At 48.3% G+C, this 25,706-nt stretch overlaps 1 protein-coding gene across 6 annotated transcripts in view; it reads right to left on the bottom strand.

The window, feature by feature from the left end:
• Positions 1 to 25,706, bottom strand: part of LOC149327683 (V-type proton ATPase 116 kDa subunit a 1-like) — a 633,463-nt gene that overhangs the window by 207,576 nt on the left and 400,181 nt on the right. For all 6 annotated transcript variants that reach the window (XM_089562560.1, XM_089562563.1, XM_089562561.1 and 3 more), the window contains one exon: positions 25,514 to 25,664. In XM_089562560.1, coding sequence (XP_089418686.1) covers positions 25,514 to 25,664 — 151 coding nt within the window. The remainder of the gene's footprint in view (positions 1 to 25,513; positions 25,665 to 25,706) is intronic.

Here is a 25,706-nt window from a genome sequence, read left to right as displayed (position 1 = left end):
GAACACCAATGTGGCCGGAAAGGCAAGTGAGAATAATGGAGCCTCAACGGCCAAGCATAGCAGAGGAGAACAAAGGCCCCCAATTCGAGGCACAAGGCGGTCTTCTTGAAGACTTGAAAAGGCCTCGTATGGGAGGCCCCTTCAAGGACCGCTAAGGCAGCACTCGCTATTTTGTCGCAGGCTCCCTTCTTCCTCGTAATTCTGTCGCAAAAAAAATTACGTGTTTCGTAGATCAATCAACCACTTCGTTTCAGCATCAGTAACGCAGAAAACAACAGTGATGCTACGGGGTGTTCGCAAAGAGCCAGTGACGGCTTGACAAAGGTCAGTGCCCATTTCACACGGCAGAAGCAGTAATAGACAAAAAAGCGCGTAATACAAGCCTCCTAAGTAAAGTCACAACATGTAAGCAAAAGATATATCCATATATGCTATTCGCTTACATTAGCGTGGGGAATTACTGCTCTTGATCTAGCATATGATCAGCGAGCAGTGTCAGCGGGGTAGTAGAAAGCTTGTGGGAGCGACTACACCAAAATCTGCACTCATTAATCAGTATTAAAGTTGCGAATCTTCCAAAGAGACAGGGAGAGACTAAAGTTTTCACAATACTCATAGCGTCGTGGCATTCTTCATGAGTGGAGTCCCTAGTCCAGGGCTCCTGCGGCGGCTGCGGCCCGTTCAACCAGTGAAAGCTGATCTTCCCAGCCGGACAGCGCTGCCTCCATCTCCGGCGTGGCACGACTGGGACTACAGGGTTGTGTTTGCATTCCCATGTGGTGGGGTATAGTGTGGCTGTCTCGCCGCACCATGGGCTTGCGGCCTGTATGCAGTGGGGTGCATCTGGCGTAAAATAAATATGTTGTAAGATCGGGATTTATTGAAAGCACTGGTACCTCAGGAGCAGGGCGGCAACAGTCCGTGCTCAGCCAAGGCGAGCACACAGCACGCGAAGCGATGGCAATGCCGCCACTAAACTGAATGTTCGTCTTCGTCTTTACAATTGTCCCCGGGGGGAAAAGGAGCCAATCTGGAGACTTAGGGCGCAGGCGGGATGGCTGGGTCGTGGAATGGCTTGAGACGCTGGACGTGAACAGTCTCGCGTCCACGGCGGCGGCAATGAGAAGACGGGTTGAGAGGTTCTACGGTGTAATTAACTGGAGATGTGCCCTCCAGGACACGGTATGGGGCATGATACTTGGCAAGAAATTTTGACGACAGGCCCGGAGTATTTGTCGGAATCCAGAGCCACACAAGGGAGCCATTTGTGGCGTTGTTTGACTGAGGTCGTGGCGGGATTTCTCTGTGCACTGGGTGTCAGTCGTGAGAGCACGGGCGATGCGGCGTCGGCGTGCCGGGCGGCTTCAGAAAGAGGTGTATACTCGGAAGCGTCGGGTTTGCACGGAAGAATGGTGGCAGAAGGGTTGCGGCCGAAAAGGAGAAAGAAAGGAGAGAAGCCAGTAGTGGACTGTGTTGCGCTTTTGTACGCATAGGTCACATACGGACGGAGAATATCACAGACTGGTTTGGAGAGAAATACAGAGACAACATATCACTGAGGGTACAGTTAAAGCGCTCGGTGAGATCGTTGGTTTGCGGATGATATACGGAGGCGGTGCGATGGATTATATTGCACTTGGTGAGCGGTGCTTTGACAACATCGGACAAGAAGACGCGGCCTCTGTCGCTCAGCAATTCGCGAGGGGCCCGGGTGTCAAGGCCGTTGTACGATCGTTTTTCGGGCGGATCCGCCAGCGAGCGAACCGCTCGCTTTCAGCCTCCGCTCGGGCGTGGGGCGGAATGGTGTTGTACGATCACTTTTGCTGCTGGCGGACGAGACGGATGGTTCGAACGTTCCGATTGGCGCTCCCGGCAGTGCCGCCCGCCTAATCGCCTGCAGCGGTACAGACATGTGTTTGTAGCGAAACACGCAGATACCTTGTGGTAGAAATGACCCATATTAAATGCGGCGTATTCAAGACAATATCCGTTGTGTCAACGTTTCTTTTGCTGCGGGATTTTCGTCGAAGGTAGACTCGTGGTCGGCTGTGATTCGGGCTGGAACGGCAAGAATCTCGGTTCAGACGACCCTGACGGCCGCGAAACAATTCGCGACAAAACTTTGCAAGATCGAAGGCGAGTCTGCTCATCTGAAGCGATGCCGTCGGAAACGATACGTGTTTGGATCATTTCTACCCAAGAGATTGAAAAACACGTCACATCGCGTCCCCGTTCGACGGTACGTTCTCACAACGGACCGTGATTTCCGGCCCCAAAATAACAGAATGCTGCCTGCTCTGAAAGTTACGCTGCCCTGACGATTTCGCTGCGACGACGCGATTCTTAGTGCGAATTCTCGATCGGGCCACACTGCAGTACAGGCTGCTAACAACCGTCCGTAATTACTATCGGCATAATCCCACTTTTTAAAATAGTTACGATTGCATATTTAAAATTTTTAGTCAGTTATTCAAAATAGCACACTTCAGTGTTTTTGAATTGCTGACAGAGAAAAAAAATGATTGCACTTGCAGCCTTTCCCAAGCAATTTGCACAGTCACTGTAATATATAAACGGCCTTCTCCTTGGCTCCCTATACTGTTACTGCAAAAGACATGCTTACCTATTCAATATATAAGGTGCGTGCGTGCGTGTGGAAGTGTGTGTTAATTGTGCATGCGTTTAACATTCACAACTTAGCACAACACTGCTGTTAAACACAAACGCTAATGGACATGAGAAGTTATGTTTCCAGCTAATTGGAACAGGTAAAATCAGTTGTAATTAAAGCAGTTATGCATTTCACAGAACAGTGAAAATGCAACAATAATGATTTATTTTTGTCATGTTTTTCATGCCATTATTAAAGCCAAAATAGAAATAGCACTCTGTGGCTGCAAAGGGGCTTAGACGTGCATCACTGGGCTAAAAGCGCATGGCTTTGTTCTGCACAGTGACAGCGGGCCATCAAGTTGTGGTTTGGCATTCCTTCCTGAGCTCATATTGCAGTTGCACAAGCCAGAATGCAGTGTTGAAGACAACTATGGGAAGTTCTGCTGAAGGTCATGTCATTGTTGCCATGTACAAAACGAGCTGGCATATACTCTGTGCAACTCCAAAGCATTCTCAAGTGTCGCTGTGAATGCAAAGCAAAGTTGGTGCCTTCGTATTGCATAGAAGTCTGTGCATGCCATTCTCATTAATATAAATATAATGAGATGTCGGAGCCAGTAAACTGAATTACAGGTTCAGTAAATGCAAGAACCAATTTGGAGGGTTTACATGGCCACGGCTCCCGGCTTAGGCTGAGAAAGAATACTTGTATAGTCAGGGGAACAAGGTACGATGGCTATATTGTCTGGTTATCTCGAGCAAACACTAACACCTCAAGTGGAATTTGTAAAATTGGATTTTGCAGTAAGGGAGCTATGATGTCATGCTATAAAATTAAATTACAAGTAAGCCGTTTAAGTATGTGACAGGTATATATGCATATGTTCTCTGATACAGCCTAAAAACAATGTCTAAAGTTATTTTCACTGATCAGTAAAATGTAGAATGGCTGAAGGTAACGATGACCACTTCCCAAGGTAGCAAGCAAAAGTGAACATTGCTAACTGTTAAGTGATGTTCATACCACTTAACATATGCTGAATTTTAGAGTGCTATTAGTTGCTGACACTCAACATGTTCAGCAAAATATACCTATATCACTGCCAGTCTGCTTTCAAAAAAGAAATTAACTGAGGCATTGACAGGCAACAGAAATTTGGAAAATAGCAATATGAAGTTAGGCCGAAGAATGCCGAAGAAAAACAGAAAAGCAGTGATGGCTTTTGTCGTTTCTTGCATCTCTATACTGCAACTTGAAGTTGACGGCTTTTGTGTTCCGTTCTTGAAGTAAGGGCGCCCGCAAACTGTACTACATCGAACGAATACGCTGTCCCTTAAAGGAATCGCTCTACACAATTCCATTCCATCTTTCGATCGTTACTGTCCAACGCGCTGAAACCAGAAACATTTCATAAAAGGTTCTACATTTCTCTTTAAAACGTCCTGAAAATAAAGGGGGAATACGGGTGTGAGCTAGAATTCAAGGAAGCGCCCATTCCTTAGAAACACTTTAGATTAATCTCAAAGAGCCTGGTCCTCTGTACGATTAACATCTGCCATTTCTACCTTTGCAGTTTGTATTCACGTGAATAAGTGCTGCGACGCAACAATCACAAAGCCAGTATTTTTTCGTTCCTACCCTTGCACCTGTTGCTTCGGAGCCGATGACACGCTGATGTGGCGCATATCAGTTTTCTAAACACGAACACACGCAAAAAAGATGTTATGCTATGCAACCTTATAATTATTATTTGAGAATTGTACAACATACTATTCGGTGGGAGATGCGGCGGGTATACCGACAAGAAGTTAGATTTCGGTTCTGTTTTCACGAAAACAATAAGATTTTTAGAGGGTAAGCGAAGAATTTAAGTTTATAAACCAATTGCCTTCTGTGGTCTTGGATATCAGATCAAGCTGCACACGGCAAGAGTGCGAGCGATAAAGATACGACCGTGAAATGGGTTTCTGTTTCACGTTTTACCCATTTTACCGCGAGACGGCGGAAAATCATTCGGGCTGCAAACAACCCTGTGCGTGGCTGCATCAATGGCGTTGGCGTGTTTTTCGCGGATTACGTTTTCTTCAAAACCCAGCTTCATCGTCCGCTTACGGTAAGTCTATACGTTTATATTTTATTCATTTGGTCTCCGAAACCACTCTAAGCAGAGCTGTGTGTGCAGAACAGATTATGCGCGCAGTTACAAACGTCCTATCTTCGTTTCTAATGGTGTCTTCGACTGGTCGCTCCCACGATCCGGTTCGGATTTGGCAAAGTGAGAGCCACTCTAGCTCCGAGCGCATGGCGAATGGTCAACAAGTTTTCAGAGCGAAAGCACAGGAAGCAGAAAAAGGACGTAACTTCCGGAACCGCCACACCGCAGTGGCGCCGCCGCTGCCGCTGGTGTCCACGACAGCAACGACAGCGGAAGTGGCTCTGTCACGTGAACACATCTCGGGGCCGCTCCGACTTTTTTCTCGGAGCGCCTCAGAGCGCTCTGAGCTGGAGGCGGGCGCTCTGAAAGAACCAGCCGAATGTAGTCAGAGCGCTTGATTTCGACCAACCGAACGTGCGGCTGCATCTCAGAGCGCTCTAGAGCGATTTGAAACGACCAGTCGAAGACACCATAAGGCGGAAGCCATCGGGTTCTCGACTAATGCCGCTTATCTCTGTCCCGCTGTCTTTACTAACGCGCGGAAAGGCAGCCTGTGCGATGCCCTTGATGATAAGCCGCTCCTCGCGAGCTGTCTACTAGATTTTTCGTGTTTCAAGGTAGATGCGCGGCCAGAAATGTCGTTTAGCCTGTGAATGACGGCCGAAATGGAACTGTGTGTTAGTTAGCGCCGTGTGAGCTCAATTTACTTTGCACCTCCGAAAACGTACTTACATACAGTCTCGTTCAGTGGTGGATTACATTTATTTTCCTATCTTTGTGTTATCGGCTCTCTGTACCATGAAGTGCTGTTTTTTTTTAGGTGTGCATTGCTTGCTACGTATGGACGCTCGCTCGGTGCGCGTCGTGGACGCCGACGTTTCAGCAAAGGTGTCTTGTAACGCTATAGACTGGAGCGCGAGACGTTTGTCAAAGTTGTATTCAAGCGGCGCTGGAGGAATGCTTATAGTGTGATGGGTGAATAAAATTCGTTGCCGGCGCGAATGGCCGTCGTGCTCAAACACCGCGAAGAACCCACGAGCTCCATCCCATCTCCCCTTCGTTGCACACGTATGGATTCGTCCGTGTCTGTCATCAGAGCCGTTGGCCGCCGCCGCTGGCTTGCGGGCACTTCATTTTGAAAGCTGGGTAAAGGTCGGCTCGACAAGAGGTGGCTTACATTTCGTTCCGAGTGGTTCGTTCATGAATCCCGCTCACGCGTGCACAGATTTCTAGAATACCATTTGCGCGAGAGGCAAAGTATGTGTTTCTGATTTCAGACTGTTACGTTACGAAAGCGCCGATGTGACTCGCCGTTTATTTGCGCCTAAAATTAAATTAAGCTCTTGTGTTACTATAGCTGCGCCTGTTGAAGGCGTTAATTGTTTCATTGAAATACTTCCTACTTTGAACACGTTCAATGCTTTCGCTGATTTTTCTAGCAGCGTTGGGTTAGGCTGCCTCCATGCAAGAAACACACCTCTTTACTGCACTGTTGGAGCTGCACTTGAAGGAAAAACTAAGTGAATTTCAGGCGGTATTTTATCGTGACAGTAATTTGCTGTCTCAACCTTGCGACTGCTTTTGAAACGGCGCAGCTGCAGCCTCTGTGTACTTTATTAGTTTTCTGAATAATGAGCGCGGCATGGAAGCGCTGCAACCCGCTTGTTTCTAAGAGCGCGCGCAGATGTAATTACGAGTATGCTGTTCCGTCTTTGTGCTTCAAGGTATAGGCGCAAATCTGTGGTGAACTGGTTGCTTCTGCCTGCTGGCTTTGTATAGCTTGTGCCCGTTTGAGTATCGGCTTACGTACATTCGGCCAAATCTTTAACTGGCTTAGGTGTTGCATCGCTAAATGCACCTGTAAAAAGGTGCCTTTTGGCTACACTGCTGGCATATTTATTTATTTATTTATTTATTTATTAATACTGCAATCCCAGGAAGGGATTTTCGCAGGGTGAGCATACAGAAAATAGGTAAGTACAAATATTAAGAAAAAAAAGTACAAAGGCCACAAATTAATAACAAGCAACAAAAACACAACAGCAAAAATGAAAGGCTCAATGACGTAACACAACAAAAAATATACTAAACAATATATTACAATATTGTTACGTGCTTAGCACGCACGGGGGAATATTGACAGAGGGGATCGGTCGGAGCAGGATGGAAGCAGGAAGCCTACCAGCGTCCTTCAGCTCTTTCTCTTCCTTTCTCTCTGCTGGTCAGTCCTTCATCTTCTGCTTCTTCCGTCGAGGTTCTATGGAAGCACGTTACATTTCCCTCCTCGCAGACGAAGCCCGTCGGGCGAGTTAAATAGACCGTCTGGGATGGAATCGCTTGAGGCGGGCTACATGCACCACCTGAGACTGGCGTGACCGTCGACCACTAGCAGTTAGTCGTGATATAACGTAATTAACGTCACTAATGCACTCCAACACAACAAACGGTCCAGTGTAGTGGGATAGCAGTTTCTGACACAGACCACGCTTGCGTAGAGGGGTCCACAACCACACAATGTCACCAGGAACATAAGAAACTTCTTGGTGTTGGACGTCGTAGCGGTTCTTGGAACGCTCTTGCGAAGATAAAATTCGAACGCGGGCAAGCTGGCGAGCTTCTTCAGCTCTGCAGAGTGTGGTCGCAAGAGAAGGTTCGTCGTGGATGAAAAATGGTAGAATGGTGTCAAGGCCACAGCGAGGCGAGCGAGCATAGAGCAGGTAAAAGGGGCTGTAGCCAGTTGTCTCATGTTGCGCTGTGTTGTATGCATGAGTAACGAACGGGAGGACGCCATCCCAGTCTTTATGATCTGCAGCGACGTACATAGCAAGCATGGTGGTGAGCGTCCGATTAGTGCGTTCTACCACACCGTTCGTTTGGGGATGATATGGCGTGGAGTGGCGAAAACTGCAGCTGCTGAGGCGGAGAAGTTCTTCAACAACGTCCGCTGTAAATTGGCGTCCACGGTCGCTAATGAGAACTGCAGGAGGGCCGTGCCGAAGAATGACGAAACGAAGTAAGAAGTTAGATACTTCATACGCAGTAGCAGCTGGTATCGCGGCTGTCTCACAATAACGGGTTAAGTGGTCTACGCACACAAGAATCCATCGATTTCCTTTCGAGGACCGTGGGAAAGGTCCAAGGAGGTCAATGCCAACTTGCTCAAACGGGGCTGTTGGAGGTGTGATTGGCCGCAGTTTGCCAGGTGGACTTGAAGTCGGCAGCTTAAAGCGCTGGCATTGCACACAGCTGGCTACATAGTGCTGGATGGTTGAACGCATGTTAGGCCAGTAAAATCGTTGCTGTGTGCGGTGGAGTGTGCGTGTCACTCCCAAGTTCCCAGACGTGGCGTCGTCGTGCATCATTTCAAGAACTGTGATGCGTAGGTTTTCGGGTACGACAAGAAGCATGCGTGCTCCTCCAGAAGCGAAATTCTTCTTATAAAGCAAACCGTCGCGAATGCAAAAAGTATTCTTTACAGAATCTTGAGCGGCATCAAACAAAGAGGTTAATGTTTGGTCTTTGCGTTGCTCAGTTCGGAAAACTTGAAGATCGGGGAAGGCTTGTGAAAGTGACGCCAAGCATTCATCAAAGTTGTCTGCGTCGTCATCAGTCGTTTGAAGCGGCAAACGGGAAAGACAATCGGCATCTGAGTGTTTACGGCCGCTTTTATGCACCACAGTGAAATTAAATTCTTGTAGGCGCAAAGCCCATCGAGCAAGCCGGCCACAGGGGTCACGAAGACTCACTAGCCAGCAAAGCGAGTGGTGGTCGGTCACGACGGTGAAAGCATTCCCGTACAGATAGGAGCGGAAGCGCTGTACAGCGAAAACAACGGCGAGACATTCTTGCTCAGTAACCGTGTAATTTCTTTCGCTCTTACTCAATGACCGGCTGGCATATGCTACCACGTGCTGATCGTGACCATGGCGTTGTATAAGTACAGCGCCGATACCGATACCACTTGCATCAGTGTGCACTTCAATTGGTGCAGATGGGCAGAAGTGGCGTAGGATGGGGCCCGAGGTCAAAAGAAATTTCAGATGTCGGAAAGCTGCGTCACATTCGCTGGTCCAATTGAACGGTGCATCTTTATGCAGCAAACACGTCAGTGGGTAAGCGATGTCCGCAAACCTAGCTATAAAGCGTCGAAAGTACGAGCAGAGCCCTAAAAAACTCTGCAGCTCTTTCACTGATTGAGGCACCGTAAAACTTTTGACAGCTTCAATTTTCTTTGGATCTGGTCGAACACCTTCTTTATCAACTAAATGACCAAGAACAATTGTTTCACGGTTCCCAAAATGACATTTCTTGGAATTGAGGATAAGGCCAGCTCGTTCCATGCAATCAAGCACAATATCCAGGCGGCTGTTGTGCTCACTAAACGTTTTGCCAAAAATTACAACGTCGTCCAAATAGCATAAACAAATTTGCCACTTAAGGCCACGCAGGATTGTATCCATGAACCGCTCGAATGTTGCAGGTGCGTTACATAATCCGAAAGGCATAACGTTAAACTCGTAAAGTCCGTCTGGTGTTATGAATGCCGTTTTTTCCCTATCTGCAGCGTGCATGGGGATTTGCCAGTAGCCGGATCTCAAATCAATAGAAGAAAAGTATGAAGCGGAGTGCAGACAATCAATTGCGTCATCTATACGTGGAAGCGGGTAGACGTCCTTCTTCGTGGCCGTATTTAAGCGACGGTAGTCAACACAGAACCTCCATGTGCCATCTTTTTTCTTAACAAGGATAACTGGAGCTGCCCAAGGACTTGAAGACTCTCGAATTATGCCTCGCTTTAGCATCTCTTGAACTTGGTCATCTATTAACTTACGTTCAGTGGCTGAGACTCGATAGGGTTTCTGGCGTATAGGAGGTGCGGAGCCGGTGTTGATCGTGTGATGAATACGACTGGTAGGCGGTGGTGTAGAATCGTCTTTGGCAAAGTCGAACACGAACACGTGCTTCAGAAGGAGTTCCACTAGAGTGCGACGCTCGGTTGTGGGAAGAGCCTGATTAATCATAGCCTTAACTTGGGTCTCCATATCTCTTTTCACGTGCTGCTCACTGACAGAGTTGGTTAACGTCGCGACGGAACCTGACACACCTTCCTCGAAACGGGCGAGTTTGAGGCCCCGGGGCAACACAGCTGGCTCTTCAGAGTGGTTCACTGTCCACAGCTCAGCACGGCCTCTCACCACGGGAACGACGCAACGAGGCACGACGATACTCTTCTTAGAGCAGGCGAGTGTCGTAGGCTCTACCACAGCCTCAAAAGATTCGCACTGATTGTGAATAGAGGAAACCCGCACGAATGCTGCGGAGAAAGCTGGTACAATAGTGTCTTCTTCCACCGCAAATGCTCCAAAATCCGGTGTCGAGTTATCCACAAGAGCTGAAAGTAGTGAAGAATTCAAAGCAATTTCTCCCGTACGACAGTCTAAAGTTGCACCACACTCTTGCAGAAAATCAATTCCAAGAATCACATCATGCGTTGACCGTGGTAGCACTGCGAATTCTGTTCTAAACGTTAGACCACCAATAACAACATCCGAAGCACACACACCAAGTGGAACCAAAGGTTCACCACCGACACCACGAAATAACGCTGCACGGTCACCACTAAACATAACTTTCCTACCTAAACGGTTCTTAAACCTCAAACTCATAACGGATACGGTAGCACCAGTGTCCACAAGAGCCATTGTTTTCACACCATCAATAAACACTTCCAGTTTGTTCTTCAACATAAACACGGGCAGAGGTATATTGGACGTCATCGACTCGCCGGCGGCCTCACCTCCATTGGCCGCGCCTCCTAGTTTCCCGGAGGCGGAGGGGATGCACGACGTCGAGGAGAAGGTGACCGCCGTTGGCGCTGAGGTGGCGGCGTCACACTGCGGTCTGATGCAGGTGATGAACTCCGCAAAGTGCTCGGACGGTATGGGTCCCAAGCGGACGTTGAGGGTCGCTGCTGCGCGGTGTGCACTTGTCCGTAAGTAGGCGCTGGGGGTTGGCAGTCTTGAGAAGTCGGGAAACGACGGCGGCAATATCTAGCGATATGCCCTGCAATGCCACACCGGTAGCACAAAGGTTGAGAGCGCCAGCGACCGCCATAGAAGTCCTGGCGAACAAAGTCGCGACGTTGGCTGGAGCCAGGATCTCGCTGCTGACGAACAACGTCTTCTGGGTAGGTGGGCCTCCTTTCCGCCGGCTGGTGGCCATAACGTTGGGCAATGTTCCGATCGTCCATGGGCAAAGTGCCGTTAGGTTGAGCCCACGGAGTCGACAGGACGGCAACATCTTCCTCCGGTGCAGAACTGTGCCGCAGATATTCTGTGCGGCAGAAGGTGTCCCGGGATCTGGACAATTCCTCTCGCACAATCTCTCGAATCATATCAGCCATACAATTTGGAGGACAGGCTTCAACACTGGCTATAGAGGTGACATTGGCCAATCTTCCGAATTTAGGGGTAATTCGACGCAGCTTAAGAGCTTCAAATGTTCTGCAATGTTTTATAACGTCAGCGGTGGTGCTCAGGCTCTCTTTACTAATCAGGAAATTGTAAACATCTTCCGCAATTCCTTTTAGAAGGTGGCCGACTTTGTCTTCTTCAAGCATACTGGAGTTAACTAGCTTGCATAACTTTAAGATGGCTTCGATGTATGCCGTGCAAGTTTCTCCGGGTACTTGCGCGCGGTGAAGCAATGTCTGTTCCGCACGCTTCTTTGTTGCCGATTGATCCCCAAAATTTTTCTTGATTTCGGTCGTAAAGGTTGCCCATGAACTCAGTGTATCCTCATGATTGTCGAACCAGTCAAGCGCAGTGGCGGCAAGGAAAAACACCACGTTAGCCAGTTTGGTAGCAGCGTTCCAGCGATTGTATTTGCTCACCCGCTCGTAGTGTTTCAGCCACTCGTCAACGTCCTCTTCAGGTTTTCCAAAAAATGTGCGGGGCTCTCGGTAATGTGGCCAGTTGTTCGCTGTGGATGTCCCGGGTTGCTCGGCATTGTCGTCTCCAGGCATGTCCGATGGCAGTGGTGGGAAGCCTGCGAGTCTACGGCTCCTTCGGTAGATGGAATGCTCCGTGGTCGATACCCGGCACCTCTCACCAAACTGTTACGTGCTTAGCACGCACGGGGGAATATTCACAGAGGGGATCGGTCGGAGCAGGATGGAAGCAGGAAGCCTACCAGCGTCCTTCAGCTCTTTCTCTTCCTTTCTCTCTGCTGGTCAGTCCTTCATCTTCTGCTTCTTCCGTCGAGGTTCTATGGAAGCACGTTACAATATATTCATGTTGTAATTTGATGCGTGAGGTGGCGCATTTCATAGTTTCTTTTTGTTAATATAATGTTTGAGTGGAGTACTTGCATGTTTAGATCAAAGTTATCAGAAATATTCATCGTCTGCCGCTACGAAGAGCCGAAACAAGCGGAATACGCAGCAATGGTTATGGTGGCGCATTTGCACTAATCTGGGTAAACGACTTGTCCGCCATGAAAGGAGTGGTACTTTACCCAGAGGATGAGGCCATATGGACAAGATCCATTGCTGCGTATGCCGCTTGTTTCAGCTGTTCGTAGTGGCAGACGAATGTTTCTGATAACGTTGATCTAAACACTCAAGTACTGCACTCAAACATTATATGAACAAAAAGGAACCAAGAAATGACATTTCACTCGTTAAATTACAGCATGAATATGCCAGCAGTGTAGCCGAAAGGCACCTTTTTTACAAGGTGCATTTAGCGATGCAACACCCGAGCCAGTTAAAAATTTGGCCGGGTGTACCTGGCTTAATTCACGCAGGGTATTCTGAAGCGCTTCTTCTATAGCGGTTATAAGAATAAATGCTCCAATATTCTTCTTTTTGGATCCCTCTGTAAGGTGTACTGAATCTGTATTTTATGGAGGTGGCATTCTTAACAGCTACTTGCGAGTCAATGCAGATGTGTGGCACAATTGTTCGAAGTCTTCTGTTACAAATAGTGTAAAAGGATTGCCATAAAGAGATAAGTATTGGCTGTAACAGTATTGCCATACAGAAATCAATATCAGTACTGGATTCAGAGTAGAGTGCTCCAGGGATTAGGGGTCTTTGTTACAATGTTTTATGACGACACTTATAATCTGTCGTGTATTTACTGAAATGACTGAGCCGGCGTGATAGCTCAGTGGCTATCATGTTCGTATGGCGACCTGAAAGATGCAGGTTTGATTCCGGCCTAGGCGGTCGCATTTTAATAGAGGCAAAATGCTAAAGGCCTGTGTACTCTGCACAGGTGACCGAAATTATTCCCCAGCCTTTCACTTTAGCGTCTCGTAGCCTGTGTCGCCTTGGGTCTTTTAACCCCATAAAACCAAACCAAAAGATCAAGATTGCCTTTCTAGAATGGCATAGCCAGGATATGCCTTCCATTGTAAAGCACATGTGTAGAGATGGAATGGGAATTTTTTTTTTAGTTCCTCTTATATTATTTTTTTCCTTCGTGCTGTACAGGTGAACATGCCCGGATGATTTACTGCAGACAACAGGCCACAAGAATGCTTCTGAGGAAACTAGCCGCACTGTTACTTTCAACTTTTATGTTACTGTGGTGCATTCTTATGGTGCATGTATTGCATATTCCCAGCCTGGATAGCTTGGAAATAAACTAAATTTGTAAGTATATTGATTGTTTCATGTGTGAACTCTGTCTGGTGACCTTTTTCAATGATTGTAGACAATCTATAGCCAGCCTATAGATAATGGTCTACTAGTAGTTTAGTAGACAGAGGTCTATAGACTGTCTATAGACAAAGGTCTATAGCGCTGCCAGGCCACACACCTATGGAATGTCTATAGACATATGTCTACTGGACCAGTAGACTTTTCTCTGTAGACTGTCTATAGACAGTAATCTACAGGAAGTCGATGATCATAAGTCTATAGGTCGTCTATAGTCCTCCTATAGACAAGTGTCTATAGACGGTCTATAGACAGCTCTATAGGAAATGTATGACCATAAGTCTATAGATCGTCTATAGACTTCTATAGACCTGTGTCTATAGACTTCCTATAGACATATAGACTTTCAGTAGACATTTGTCTATAGACTGTCTATAGACAAAAGTCTACTAAAAGTGTATGGCCATAAATCTATAGACTGTCTATAGACCAGTCTAAAGGATTTTTCTATAGACAGTCTATAGACTTCATAGACTAAAGTCTATAGACAGTCTATGGACTGTCTACAGAAATTTTTATAAGGGTTAAGATGAACCAGCAGTCCTGTAAACACTATCCTGAATATATAAAAGTCACATGCATATGTATGCATTTGCAGCATTCTCACTGAGCCATGTTATGAAGTCGATATCTTGCTTGGCTGAAGATACGATAAGAGAGAAGCGCCAAGGAAAGACTGACACAGATAGGCACAGTAATGCATGCTTAGCTTTTCAGTGCACGAGTTTAGCTGGCTAGACCTAGCTTGTGCAGTGTGCAAGTTAGCCTAAATGCAACTGTATACCGTCCGACAGAACTGTTGTGTAAATCTGCCCCAATATTACTTGAAACAGATTGTGAGGATAGTTCTTACACATAAGATAGCTTTGTACTGGTTTCCTGAGCTGAGCAAGTGGCTAAGCACTTTATTACAATAACTTATTTTAACATTTATTATACCTGAACAGTACTAATTTATACTAATAAGAAGTAATTAACCATTAGCATCCAAGCACAGCCATACCGCTACAAAGGAAAACTTTGTAGGTTTTCTTTGTAGCCTTATGGCTTCACTTGAGTGGTTGCTAATGAGTAATTACTCCCTTATCACAAATCTTCACCTTGGGGGATTTACCTAATTCAGTGGATGAACATCATCATTTACTGCATGGATTTCTGCAGTGAATAGCTCAAAGGACAAGAGGTTAGTAAGCCCTGTGAGTTGGAAGGCCATTCCGACCTTTTGTGGCAAAAACAAAAATGAATCTTGAAATGCAGTGGCATACGCTAACTGAGGCACAACACTGCTTGTGCGACTAGTGCAGAAGGAACCATGACTCAGAACAGATTAGTTGGTTATGTGACAATAAACAGTTTAAAAAAATCTGCAGTTTCTGCATGACATGCAGAAATTTGAAGATTCACTTTTAGTGCTGTTACACTGGAGCTTCAAAAATAGTCTGAGAGAATAAAACAAGTGCCTCAGGTCTGAACTCATTCCAGGATTCTAGTTAAGTTAGATTTTGTGGCATGTGCCATTCGAATACACAAGCTGATGCCACACAGGGGATTTGAACGCAAGCAACTTGGAAGACGGTGATACTAAGGACACGTCGAGTGTAAATATTATGGGTTGTGGGTGGGTGTATGAGGATTATTAGGTATTTGAACCAGTATACAGTGAATATATCTTTATCGGAAGGTCTTATAAGTTGGCAAAATGTTATGCTGACAATAAAAAAAACAATATTAGTGCATTCTTAGTAACATTAGCAAACAGGCCAACGCAGGGCATGCTAATTGTTGTTTTGGAGAACTGAAATGCTGGTATTGATTGCAATATGGCAGACCCCATATGGCTTTTAGTGAAGGCATGTGACACAACACTGAAGAGACGGTAATAATGCAAATAATAAAAAGCTGAGGCCCAAAGGAGTGCCTTGGCGGACGTCCGAGATTGCAGGAAAAGGCAGGATGCATAAGAATTGGCAAGGGAAATCTGCCGAAGGCTGGCTGTATAAGCTTGGATCCAGTTTAGAGCTATTGGATGCAAGTTAAAGCACGAGAAAACCAGCCTTACATAAATAAGGGAATCGCATGCTTTTTCAAAGCAAAGAACAAAAGCATCATAGGGGGATGTTGCAGTCAAGGTGCATGTCGTGAAGAACAAGAAAAAGTTGGCTATTGCAGAAATGTTTTCTAAAAGCTGGCCGATTTGGATGAAAAAACTTAATGAGCCAAAGCAATCTAGCAGGGTCAAGGGTATGAAATGTGTTTGGTGATTTGTAGCACATGCCAATAACACAAATAGGGCTATAGGTGCTGGGTGATGACGGGTTAAAAACAGAGGGGCCAGGCTATAATAAGGCAGGAAGCTATCTGTACAGCATGCACTAGATATGCCTATACAACCTGCTTCTTTTCCCGTTGTTGCTTTCTGTAAATTTCACAGAACTTGATTATAGCGTACTGTGGGGTGCACCGGTGGCACGTTGGCATGTCGAAACTGCGCTAAGGGACGACGACAGAGCAAGAATTGCTACCCTGTGCAGTGATGTTGTTACCATCGTCTTTGTTCATAGCGTAGCTTTACCAGCTCCAGAGGGCTTATTTTGCAGTCTGCAAGTAGTCATGTCTGTAGCAAGCAGTCACAGGCAAATGAAGGTGGTAGCAGACAGACATATGCAAGTGCATCGACGAGATCTTCTCAAAGCTTCGAGAATGTCTTGTTAAACAAACTGCTGCGGCTGACCCAGGAAGCGCCGCTGAACAATCGCTGAACACCAATAAAGCCGATTTCGCGAGCAGCTCTGCAACAATAGCATTGCGAACACATCCAGTTTCGTACCACTGATCTCCGGATCGAAAAGGACCATGAGAAAAATCCACAACAGACACTGCCATTGCCTATGAGGTGCTTCAAGACCACTGTATTTTTCTGATTGCAGTGGAAACCAACATCCCACTTAAACTGAATACTGCCAAGCATTTGTCAATATTGACTTAACACTGATAAGCAAAAAGAGAAAAAAAGCAATGGCAAAAGTTTTCTCAATATTTTTTTCATCTTTCCCATCAAGACTCGTTATGCTCAACTTGCTCTGTGGACAGTTTTGATTGCATAAGCTGCTGCCACACTTTTTTTTTTCTGCGCTACATCAATTGAAATGCTCATGAAAAACAGACTTATGAGTTGGCACATATTAGAGATTTGTACACTGTCAATCAGTCGTGATTCAAAAGCGGCAATGATTCTTGTTTGCAATCGCGTAATACCATGTTGTTACAACCTAAACCAAAATGGCTAGAGGAAGTGTTCAGTCACCCATTCATCACGCCGATATGTTTATTGTAGGCAAATGTGCGCACAGCCGGCAGGAAATAAAAAGAAATGAAGCTCCCGAAGATACATTTGCACTGCACCGATGTTTTCACACAGGTCACACAGTTTCTCCGGCGAGTCGTAAACCGAGCACCCATCATCACAAAACGTACTGAAAGGAGCACCAAAGCGCAGAAGGATGGCGACATCGCTGTTGTCGCCGCAAAACAGTCCTACGGCCGTGCAGCCAAGCTCGCGTCGCGTCACGTCGCACACACGGCAATTCTCAAGCATAGTGCCAACACGAATCGCGAACAAAATTGTAACGAATGCGTAGCCAGCAACAACGTCATGTGCACGCTTCGGTCGCGATCACTGGAACCATCGCAACGAATGCGACTAGCTGCACAACGCCACGTTCATTTCAGCATTCGGAAAGCACGGCGTGCGTAGTGAGCTCTCGAAGGCGCACATTTCACTCCCTTGACGTAAAAGCACTCGCTTCGATCGCAATCACTTTCACTACGCGGACACTAGTCACTGTGCTACGCAGCTCATGCACGCACAGATGTTCATCGTGAGTAGCTGTTGCTCGCCGCTGTGCGTGATGATCCTCGCAGGAATAAGGAACGCTTGCAGCAACCACAAACAACTCCATATAAACACTTCGTGACACCCCCAATGCGTAGGTCTTGCGTCGGTTTGAAGAGGCGCTCTGTCAACTACATCAGCGTCGATTTCAACTCGGGAAACTGTCGCTGCTCGCCGCTGCTGCACGCGGAGAAGTTCGCAGTCGCTCTGAACACTCGTAATATCAACATGTGGCCAATATAGTATGCCTCGCGGCATACCTTCCACCACTACAGCCACGACCTATGCCTCGCTCCCCAGTTCAGTCGACGGACGGCCACCTTGCCCCGGCAGGAGCGGATGCCTACGTCACGTAAAAAGCAGCCAATCGCTGCAATTCGGTCGCCAGGCGGTTCGCTCGTCCGCCCCAAAGTTGAAGTTCACCAACTTTCCTCCCGCCCGCCGAACGGGGCGAATGCCTATTGTCTGGTCGTTCGGTCCGCCAGTCCGCCTGCCTGGCGGATCCGCTCAAAAGCGATCGTACAACGGCCTTCAGCCGGATCCAGTCATCAAGCTTGACAGCAGCGTCCGTCTTCCAGGAAGAAGTGGTCAGCGACCGTTTCCCCTACACCTCGCGGACTTGCGCGTGCAACCACACCTGCGACCCTGCACGTGCGACCACATGAAAAGCGCGGAAACGCTGTTCGAGAACCTTCCAGAATCTGCGCGACGCAGATGGCATCCTTCTCTCTCTCCCAACACGTGACGGGGACGTGTTCCCTATTCAGAGAGTGTGTGATGGGTGCCACAGTGAACTTTCAGGACACTCTTTCCTCGGCAGGACCGGCCCCCATCTAGGGAGCCCAGGGAAAGGAAACGCTATAAAACTCGGCGCCTTGGACGGCCGAGTAGCTCCTGACCATCTGAGCTCATCGTCATGTAGTTTCTTGTCATCAAGCTCCTTGTTTTGAGACTCTCTTACTGAGATATTCTCTCAGTTGCTGTTTTGTATATAAGGTAAATTCACTTGTATAAAGTCCTTCTTCCCGTCTTTCCCGTAACTTCGTCATCCTGTACGAGCCCCCAAGGATGCTCCTACCCGCCCTTAATAACTGGTTGCCAGCGGTGGAATCGAGACAACGGACGCCAGCGGAGAGGTGCGGTGCGGTATGCTGAGCAGCAGATCGGCGAGCCGGGAGCAGTGCAACAGCCCTTTGTGATGACTGGTTGCCTGCAGCGGAACGACTGCGCTGGATTCTTGGCTGCGAGGTTTGGTGAGTGCGGGACTTTCCTCTACTAAGTTTTGCCCGGCTTTTGTTAAGTGTCAGAAACAGAGCTGGTAATTGGGTTGTCGTTGCTGCTGGGTTAGTTGCAGCAAGACAATAGCGGGCAGTGGAGAAAGCAGCACGCGGAGCAGCCATGGATTTGAAATCGTTGCGCAAACCGAAATTACTCGAGCTTGCAAAGGAGTTGTGTCTGGATGTCTCAGACAAACTCGGAAAACCAGAACTACTGAAGGCTATTCTTGCGTTGGAGGCTGAAGATGACGAGCTCGCGGAATGCCTTGAGACCATTGAGGAAAGGGAAATGGCAAAGAAAAAGGAGGCAGAACTTGAGAGGGAAAAGGCACGCAGCAGAGAAAAACTAGAGAAAGAGGAACAGCAGCGACAGCGGGAAATCATGCACAAACTTAACGCGATCAGAAGTATAAGAACGCGATCTCGGTTAAGTATGTTTAGAAAAGGGGAAAATTTCAGGACTTTTCTAGAAAATTTTGAGAAAATTGGTATGGAGGAGCAGCTAGACCAGGGTGATTGGCCGGTTGTGTTGATGGGAGTCCTCCCATGTGAACCCAGAAACGTATTAGCGCGGTTGTCGGACGAGGATGCCCACAACTATGCGATAGCTAAAGGTGCGCTTTTCCGGCATTTTAGACTATCCGCAGAGGTCGACTTCACGAGCCAAATTGGCAATGGCCAGCTACCTTGCGAGAGTGTCAGGGACCGAGTTGGGAGCACAGCTCAGTCGCCGGATGACACGGCTGCTGCTCAGAAGTGGCGGCATAGGACAGGTTTGGTCCAGGAAAGGCAGGCCACTTCAGCAGCGAGGACCGATGATCTCGGTAAAAAAACTAGCGAAAGGTGCAAATCCGCAAGCCACAAGGGCTCAAGGGATAGTTTGCGCACCAGTGCTAGGAACAAGGAAAGGTGCAATGCGGTGGCTGTGAGCCCAGAGGCGCATGCACTTTCTGGTAAGGAAGCGCATTTCTGCGGTCAAGGGGTTAGTACCCTGGAGAAAGACGCCGAAGGTCTCAGTGACCAGGGAGATGTAGTCCTTAGGTCACGTGAGGAAGGTCATCACGGGAATTTAGTGAAGGCCGGGTTTAATGGGAACCTAGAGCAAACTGTGAGTTGCATGAATCCCAACGACAACAAAGCCGGGCGATCTGCTTTGTTAGCGAGCACTGACAACGCTAACAAAGGCAAGGCGGCCGTCTGTAGCCCTGAGGCAGAGGGTATTTTGAAATGTGAGGCTGACGTTTTCTCTCAGGAAGAGAGTAGTGGACTCACAGGCCGGAGCAGTGAGGGAATCAAAGGAGACATTTGTTCGATGTGGCCGGCGAACAGTAGTAGCCAAGTATTGGACACAGCGCTTTGCTGTAAGGAGAGCGACTGCGAATCACCTGAGTGCACCGCTGAAACCCAAGGGCAGATCGCAACGTTAGCCATCGAGTGTGGTTCGGATCAAGTTGCGGGCCAGGAAGTTAGTGTCGTAGGGTCAAGCTGTAAGCCTGAGGAGAGCAAGTTATGTTCAGACGAAAGTAAAGTGCCGCCAGAACAGTTGGATACTGCGATGCGCAGTGCCTCACCGAAAGCACGAACCGATAGTTGGAATTCAAGAGAGAAATGCGGCTCGGTGCTGCGTCGAAGAGCAGTGGCGAAGGGTGAGGTCACCGCAGGAAAGGGAGGCGCGCAGGAGAAAACAGTCAGGGTAGTTGCTGGAAAGCGGCCGCGCTCAAGGAGAGTCAAGCCAAGGGGTAGACCACAGAAAAAGGACGAAGGACGGGCCCAAAACATTGTAGGGGTTAAGGCCGGTCAACAACGTAATCGTCGGAGACTGCCACCGCGACACTCTAGATGCGACAGGCACCGTACGAAGGCCAAGCTGCCTAGGCGGGTTCAGACAAAACGAAAGCCACCTGCCCGATTGTGGAGACACTGTAGAAGTTGTTGCAGAACGAGTAAAACTTGCAGCGGGCCAGGGAGAAGCACGCATTGCTACCTCACGAGGGAACGCAGCAGAACGCGCTCCAGTCAAAAAAAGAAACGAGGGAGTTTCCGGAATCGAGAGAGTACACGCAGGCATTTCTTTCATGCACGACCGTCACCCCCTCGTATTCAACTGTTCAAGTGCTGCTCAGACGTTGGAGACGCGCGGCCGGGGTGCGGAACTAATCGTTGTTGCATGGCGTGTGGAGCTCTCAGGTGTCAACGCGCAGTTAGGCCCCTCGATTTTTGTCGGTTGTCGGCAGCTAAAGCCACTGTCGGTCTGCGACCGCGCAGGGCGTGGCTGAAGAATGGGCAACCCCTTCGAGTCGCGAAGTGGGTCGTTAGCAGCATATTCTGAGAATGAGTCGATGCTGTTTGCTTTTTCTTTTTTTTTTTTGCTGCAGAAGAAAAAAGGTTTCGAGCATGTATAGCTTTTAAATGCTCTTTGTTAGTTTTCGCAGCAGCGATATAGCATTTCTTGGATGCAATGGGTTTTGCACCATCCACTTGTGGTAGCGTCCGCTGACACGCGGAAGTGCTAGCCAGACGGGCCATTGTGCGTCACTAGCATAGGCGCCTGGAGTCGCTTTGTTTTATTGCATTAGGGAAATTAATGTGACTTTGGCTGCGATGTTGAGCGAATCTTTGCAGGGTTATGCAAGGTGACGGCAGTATGATGCCATGCAGAATGAAGGGGAAGCAAGCGCGTTCGTAAATGTTGTCATCATTACGAATCGAACTGCGTTACAAAAAGGGGAGTCTCAAAGGTAATGCCGATAGCTTAAGCCGAGGTCCCTAACGCAAGAATAAGCATCAAAGTTGCTGTTCACTGGTGTTTTTTTCCTGACGTAGGATTCTGAACATATTGTTTTTGCTTTTTTGTTTCAAAGTGAGACGGGTTTTGCAGTGTAATGTGCAGATTTGTGGACACTGGGTGCTGCTGGACTACTCCCAGGGATTAAATGACTGAATAAGAGGGAAAGAGCCTGGCATTGCTTAGTGTGGATTGTGTCGTGGTTGCTGACTGAGCGGTTGGGTTTTCGGCGTAGTTCTAACGCTAGCGGAGAACGAGTCACTTCGAGGTCACTTTGCAGTGCCCTTTGTGAATCTGAACGTGCAAATGAAGCCTTCGGGGTGCGCTGGACTCAAGAAGCGCCGAGAGACGACCGACTCCTCTTAAAAGCAGCCTCGAGCGACATCCCTCCGGACAGCGGATGCAGTCCCCTGTCCATCGGGATTTCCTTCTCCCGGCGGGGCAGTCTGTTACGTTTCGCCTTCGTCGTGAGAAAAAATCGGCCCGGTTGCAGCGGAATGCAGATGAGTCACGAAAGGCACGCGGGGTCAACGCCTGAATTAGCCACGGAAGCGGCGTCAGTCATCCACCCCACATCTAGCCAGCCAGCTCTACAATACAGAAAGAAGTTAGCTGCCACGTTCGGCAGTACTAGACATTCCAAGGGGCCCGGGTGTCAGCCGGGTCCAGTCATCAAGTTTGACAGCAGCGTCCGTCTTCCAGGAAGAAGTGGTCAGCGACCATTTCCCCTACACCGCGCGGACTTGCGCGTGCAACCACACCTGCGACCCTGCACGTGCGACCACATGAAAAGCGCGGGAGCGCTGTTCGAGAACCTTCCAGAATCTGCGCGACGCAGATGGAATCCTTTTCTCTCTCCCAACACGTGACGGGGACGTGTTCCCTATTCAGAGAGTGCGTGATGAATGCCACAGTGAACTTTCAGGACACTCTTTCCTCGGCAGGCCCGGCCCCCATCTAGGGAGCCCAGGGAAAGGAAACGCTATAAAACTCGGCGCCTTGGACAGCCGAGTAGCTCCTGACCATCTGAGCTCATCGTCATGTAGCTTCTTGTCATCAAGCTCCTTGTTTTGAGACTCTCTTATGAGACATTCTCAGTTGCTGTTTTGTATATACTGTAAATTCACTTAATAAGGGAGTAATTACTCATTGACGTACACCCGAGCGCAGCCATACGGCCACAAAGGAAAGCTATACAGCTTTCACAGAAACTTCGTAGTTAAAGAAAAATTCGCCCTGGTCCGGGGTTCGAACCCGGGACCACCTCTACACCGATGCAGTCGCTCTACCAATTGAGCTAACCGGGACGGCAAGCTTATGGTAGGGCGAGAGCGAATTGATCAGTAACTCGAAGTGGGAACAGTGTTGACCAAATATCTAGGGGAATCCCCCAAGGTGGAGTAGATTTGTAATAAGGGAGTAATTACTCCCTTATTAAAAATCTACTCCACCTTGGGGGATTCCCCTAGATATTTGGTAAATTCACTTGTATAAAGTTCTTCTTCTTTAAACCTCCGACCGTCCTCATCCCCTCTCCGGCACGACCATGCTACTACGATCCGCAACAACTGGTGGCAGCGGTGGGAGGCTGCTACCACGACTCTAATAGGGCCCACCTCGCGAGGCGACCGGATGGGTCTTTCAGCATCGTGATGGGATATGTCGAACGTAAACAACGCTTTTGATCGCTCGTTAAGTTGGCTTTCCCGTAGTACATATTGATAGGCTGCCCTCGTTGTGCCTGGTATCTTCACGGAAATCACGTCAACAACGTCCATGTCATGGAAGACGTCAAGTGTGAATGATTGTACTCAAACCACGCATTTCATTAGTATGCAACGTGGGAAAGCTTGCTTGAAGAGTTTCAGAATCGTTCTTTCGGCGGTTTTGAAATTTGATAAACATGACTCGCCTTCGATTTGGATAGAAAGTCTATAAAGTCTTTAAACTTTCTATAGACAAAAGTCTATAAGCAATACAAATGCCATAGACAGTCTATAGACAATCTATAAATTTATGGCTATATACTTTTAGTAGACTTTTGTCTATAGATAGACTATAGACTATGAATAGACAAAAAGCAATATGTATAGGAAGTCAGCAGAGTCAACAAGAAGTCTCTAGACTGTCTATAGACCATTTTTATAAGGGTTGGCGCAGTTGTGCCGCGGTTAATCGACGGCAGGTGGTGCCACCGGTGGTCATTGTGCGACCCAGCTTGCTCTTCCTGCTCACATTTCGGTGGACAAGTGGCGCCGCAAGGTGAAGTGGCCTCCGAGATTGCTTTATTGAAGTTGCGACAGGCATTCTGGGAATCAGTGAGCGCAACTTCAATCAATTCACAGGTGAGGGTTGTCATTGCTGACTAAGCATCCACCCAGCCAAGACTCAGTCATCTGGTTACCCGGTCACCTGGAACTACCAGGATTAAACGAAGCCGCCCACAGGCATGCCCGAGCTCTTCTATACCGGTCGTCTCCCCCTGATGACCACGAAGGGTGCCGCGACCTGATAGGTTTAGCAGTGTATGCTGACAATCTCGCGCCATACAGAGCAGCCAGAAAGGAGTACCCAACACCACATAAATCCCTCAATAAGTTAGGAGACAACAAACCAACACATACCCAATGCCAGCCAAGTTACACCAGTGGTATCCTACACTATACTCTCCGCAGTGCCCACACTGTGGAGAGGTAGCTAACCTCTGTGGGCATGCCAATTCCCAACCCCTGGGAGGAGCAGTGGGAGGCTATTCTGCTCAGCGATGATCCTGACCGTCAGCCCACATTCTAAGAATACTAAGCAAATACAGGCGTTTTCAATCAATCAATCGTCGTCCACTTCTCGCTCACGGTCAACGACGGCGGACTTTCTGCGACACGAGCTCCAAGCGCGCAAGGGTGGCGGCGGTGGTGAGCAGCGCGAAAGACAGGGCTGTGTCTCCCTTGCCCCATGTCTTTCGCGCTGCTCACCACTGCTAGCGTGAAAAGTTGACTAGGTATTCGATGCTCTTGTTACTGCATTCTATGACGCAAGTAATTCAGCAGCATAGCTAAGCGCTTCTTCCTGTGCATTCTTCCTTTCGTCCCCGTTTGTGCGCGCTGTTTCTTGCTTAACGCAAGTAATGTCCACCCTTGTGTAAAATCAACCCGCTGAGGCCGCAGCGGCCAGTCTTTCAGGGCTGGTAAAAGAGCATCTGCATTCACTATTCTGAAACACCAACGCGTGAGGACGCATGCGGCGCCCGGGCCAGGCCATCCTGGGCTTACCGCGGTGTCTTCTGCCGCGGCCTCATTATGAATGAGCGTGGCTTTGCTTCATCAGTTACCACTGCGCGGCCCGGGCTAGAACGAACCTCGATTAAATTTCATTTATTCGCCTATTTCAACATTCTCGACGCCCAAGCAGGAGCGAATCGATAGATTATCAGTACAATCAGAATACAATATTGAACCCGACCCTCAGCAGCCAGCGAAGACACACCCACTCGATAAAAACACAGGCGCACTCCAAACACGAATGCGCTCAGACGGTAAGCTCACTCCCCTTGTGCTCGTCCCTGTCGAGGAGGTGCCACACTTCAACAACGGGGAGAGAATGGGAGAGGCGCTGACTATAGCCACTGTTCCTTCGCAATTAAACCTTCAGTGGCTAGTCACCGCTTGTCCCGTCTTGCACACAGACCTTTGGGCTAGTTGGTTCATAGCAGACACGTACAAGCGCAAAAAAACACGGACAGAGAAAGACACTTGGACGACACGAGCGCTTCACGAGCTCCCCTGTTGCTGCGCTGTGTTTGTTCTTCAAGTATGTACCAACTCGCCATTTTACTGCAGCAGGTACAATATCGCGTGTTCCTCACTCGCGGTTCCCCACCCTCACTTCATGTGCCTGATGAATGAACCATGCGTGAGCAAACACCGAGTCTAATGACCAGCTGCTTCAGCAAAAAAGCGTTTGGCACCAGCCCATCAATATTTGTCGAAACTCTCTTGCCCCGAACTGATTCTCTGAAGATGCGTATGCATGCGCGGGAAAACCCCCTCGAAATATGCTAAAACTCACCGGGGTTCATTTCGCGGTAGCTCGAGACACCGTAGGCATCCACGATGTTTTGGAACCCACGTGTGAACTTGTTGGTGCGGTTGTATGTGGGCGGCATCTCCGTGGTCTCCATCCGGTTCAGAATGGAAGGCACGTGGCTGTCGCTGGCATCCTGCACATTTTGCGGAATCTACGGTCACGAAAGATCGAGACT

Source organism: Amblyomma mixtum, chromosome 10 (genome assembly GCF_055824585.1).
Source record: "Amblyomma mixtum isolate Tamu chromosome 10, ASM5582458v1, whole genome shotgun sequence".
Classification (NCBI taxonomy): Eukaryota; Metazoa; Arthropoda; class Arachnida; order Ixodida; family Ixodidae; genus Amblyomma; species Amblyomma mixtum.
This window is presented reverse-complemented; position numbering and strand designations above follow the sequence as displayed.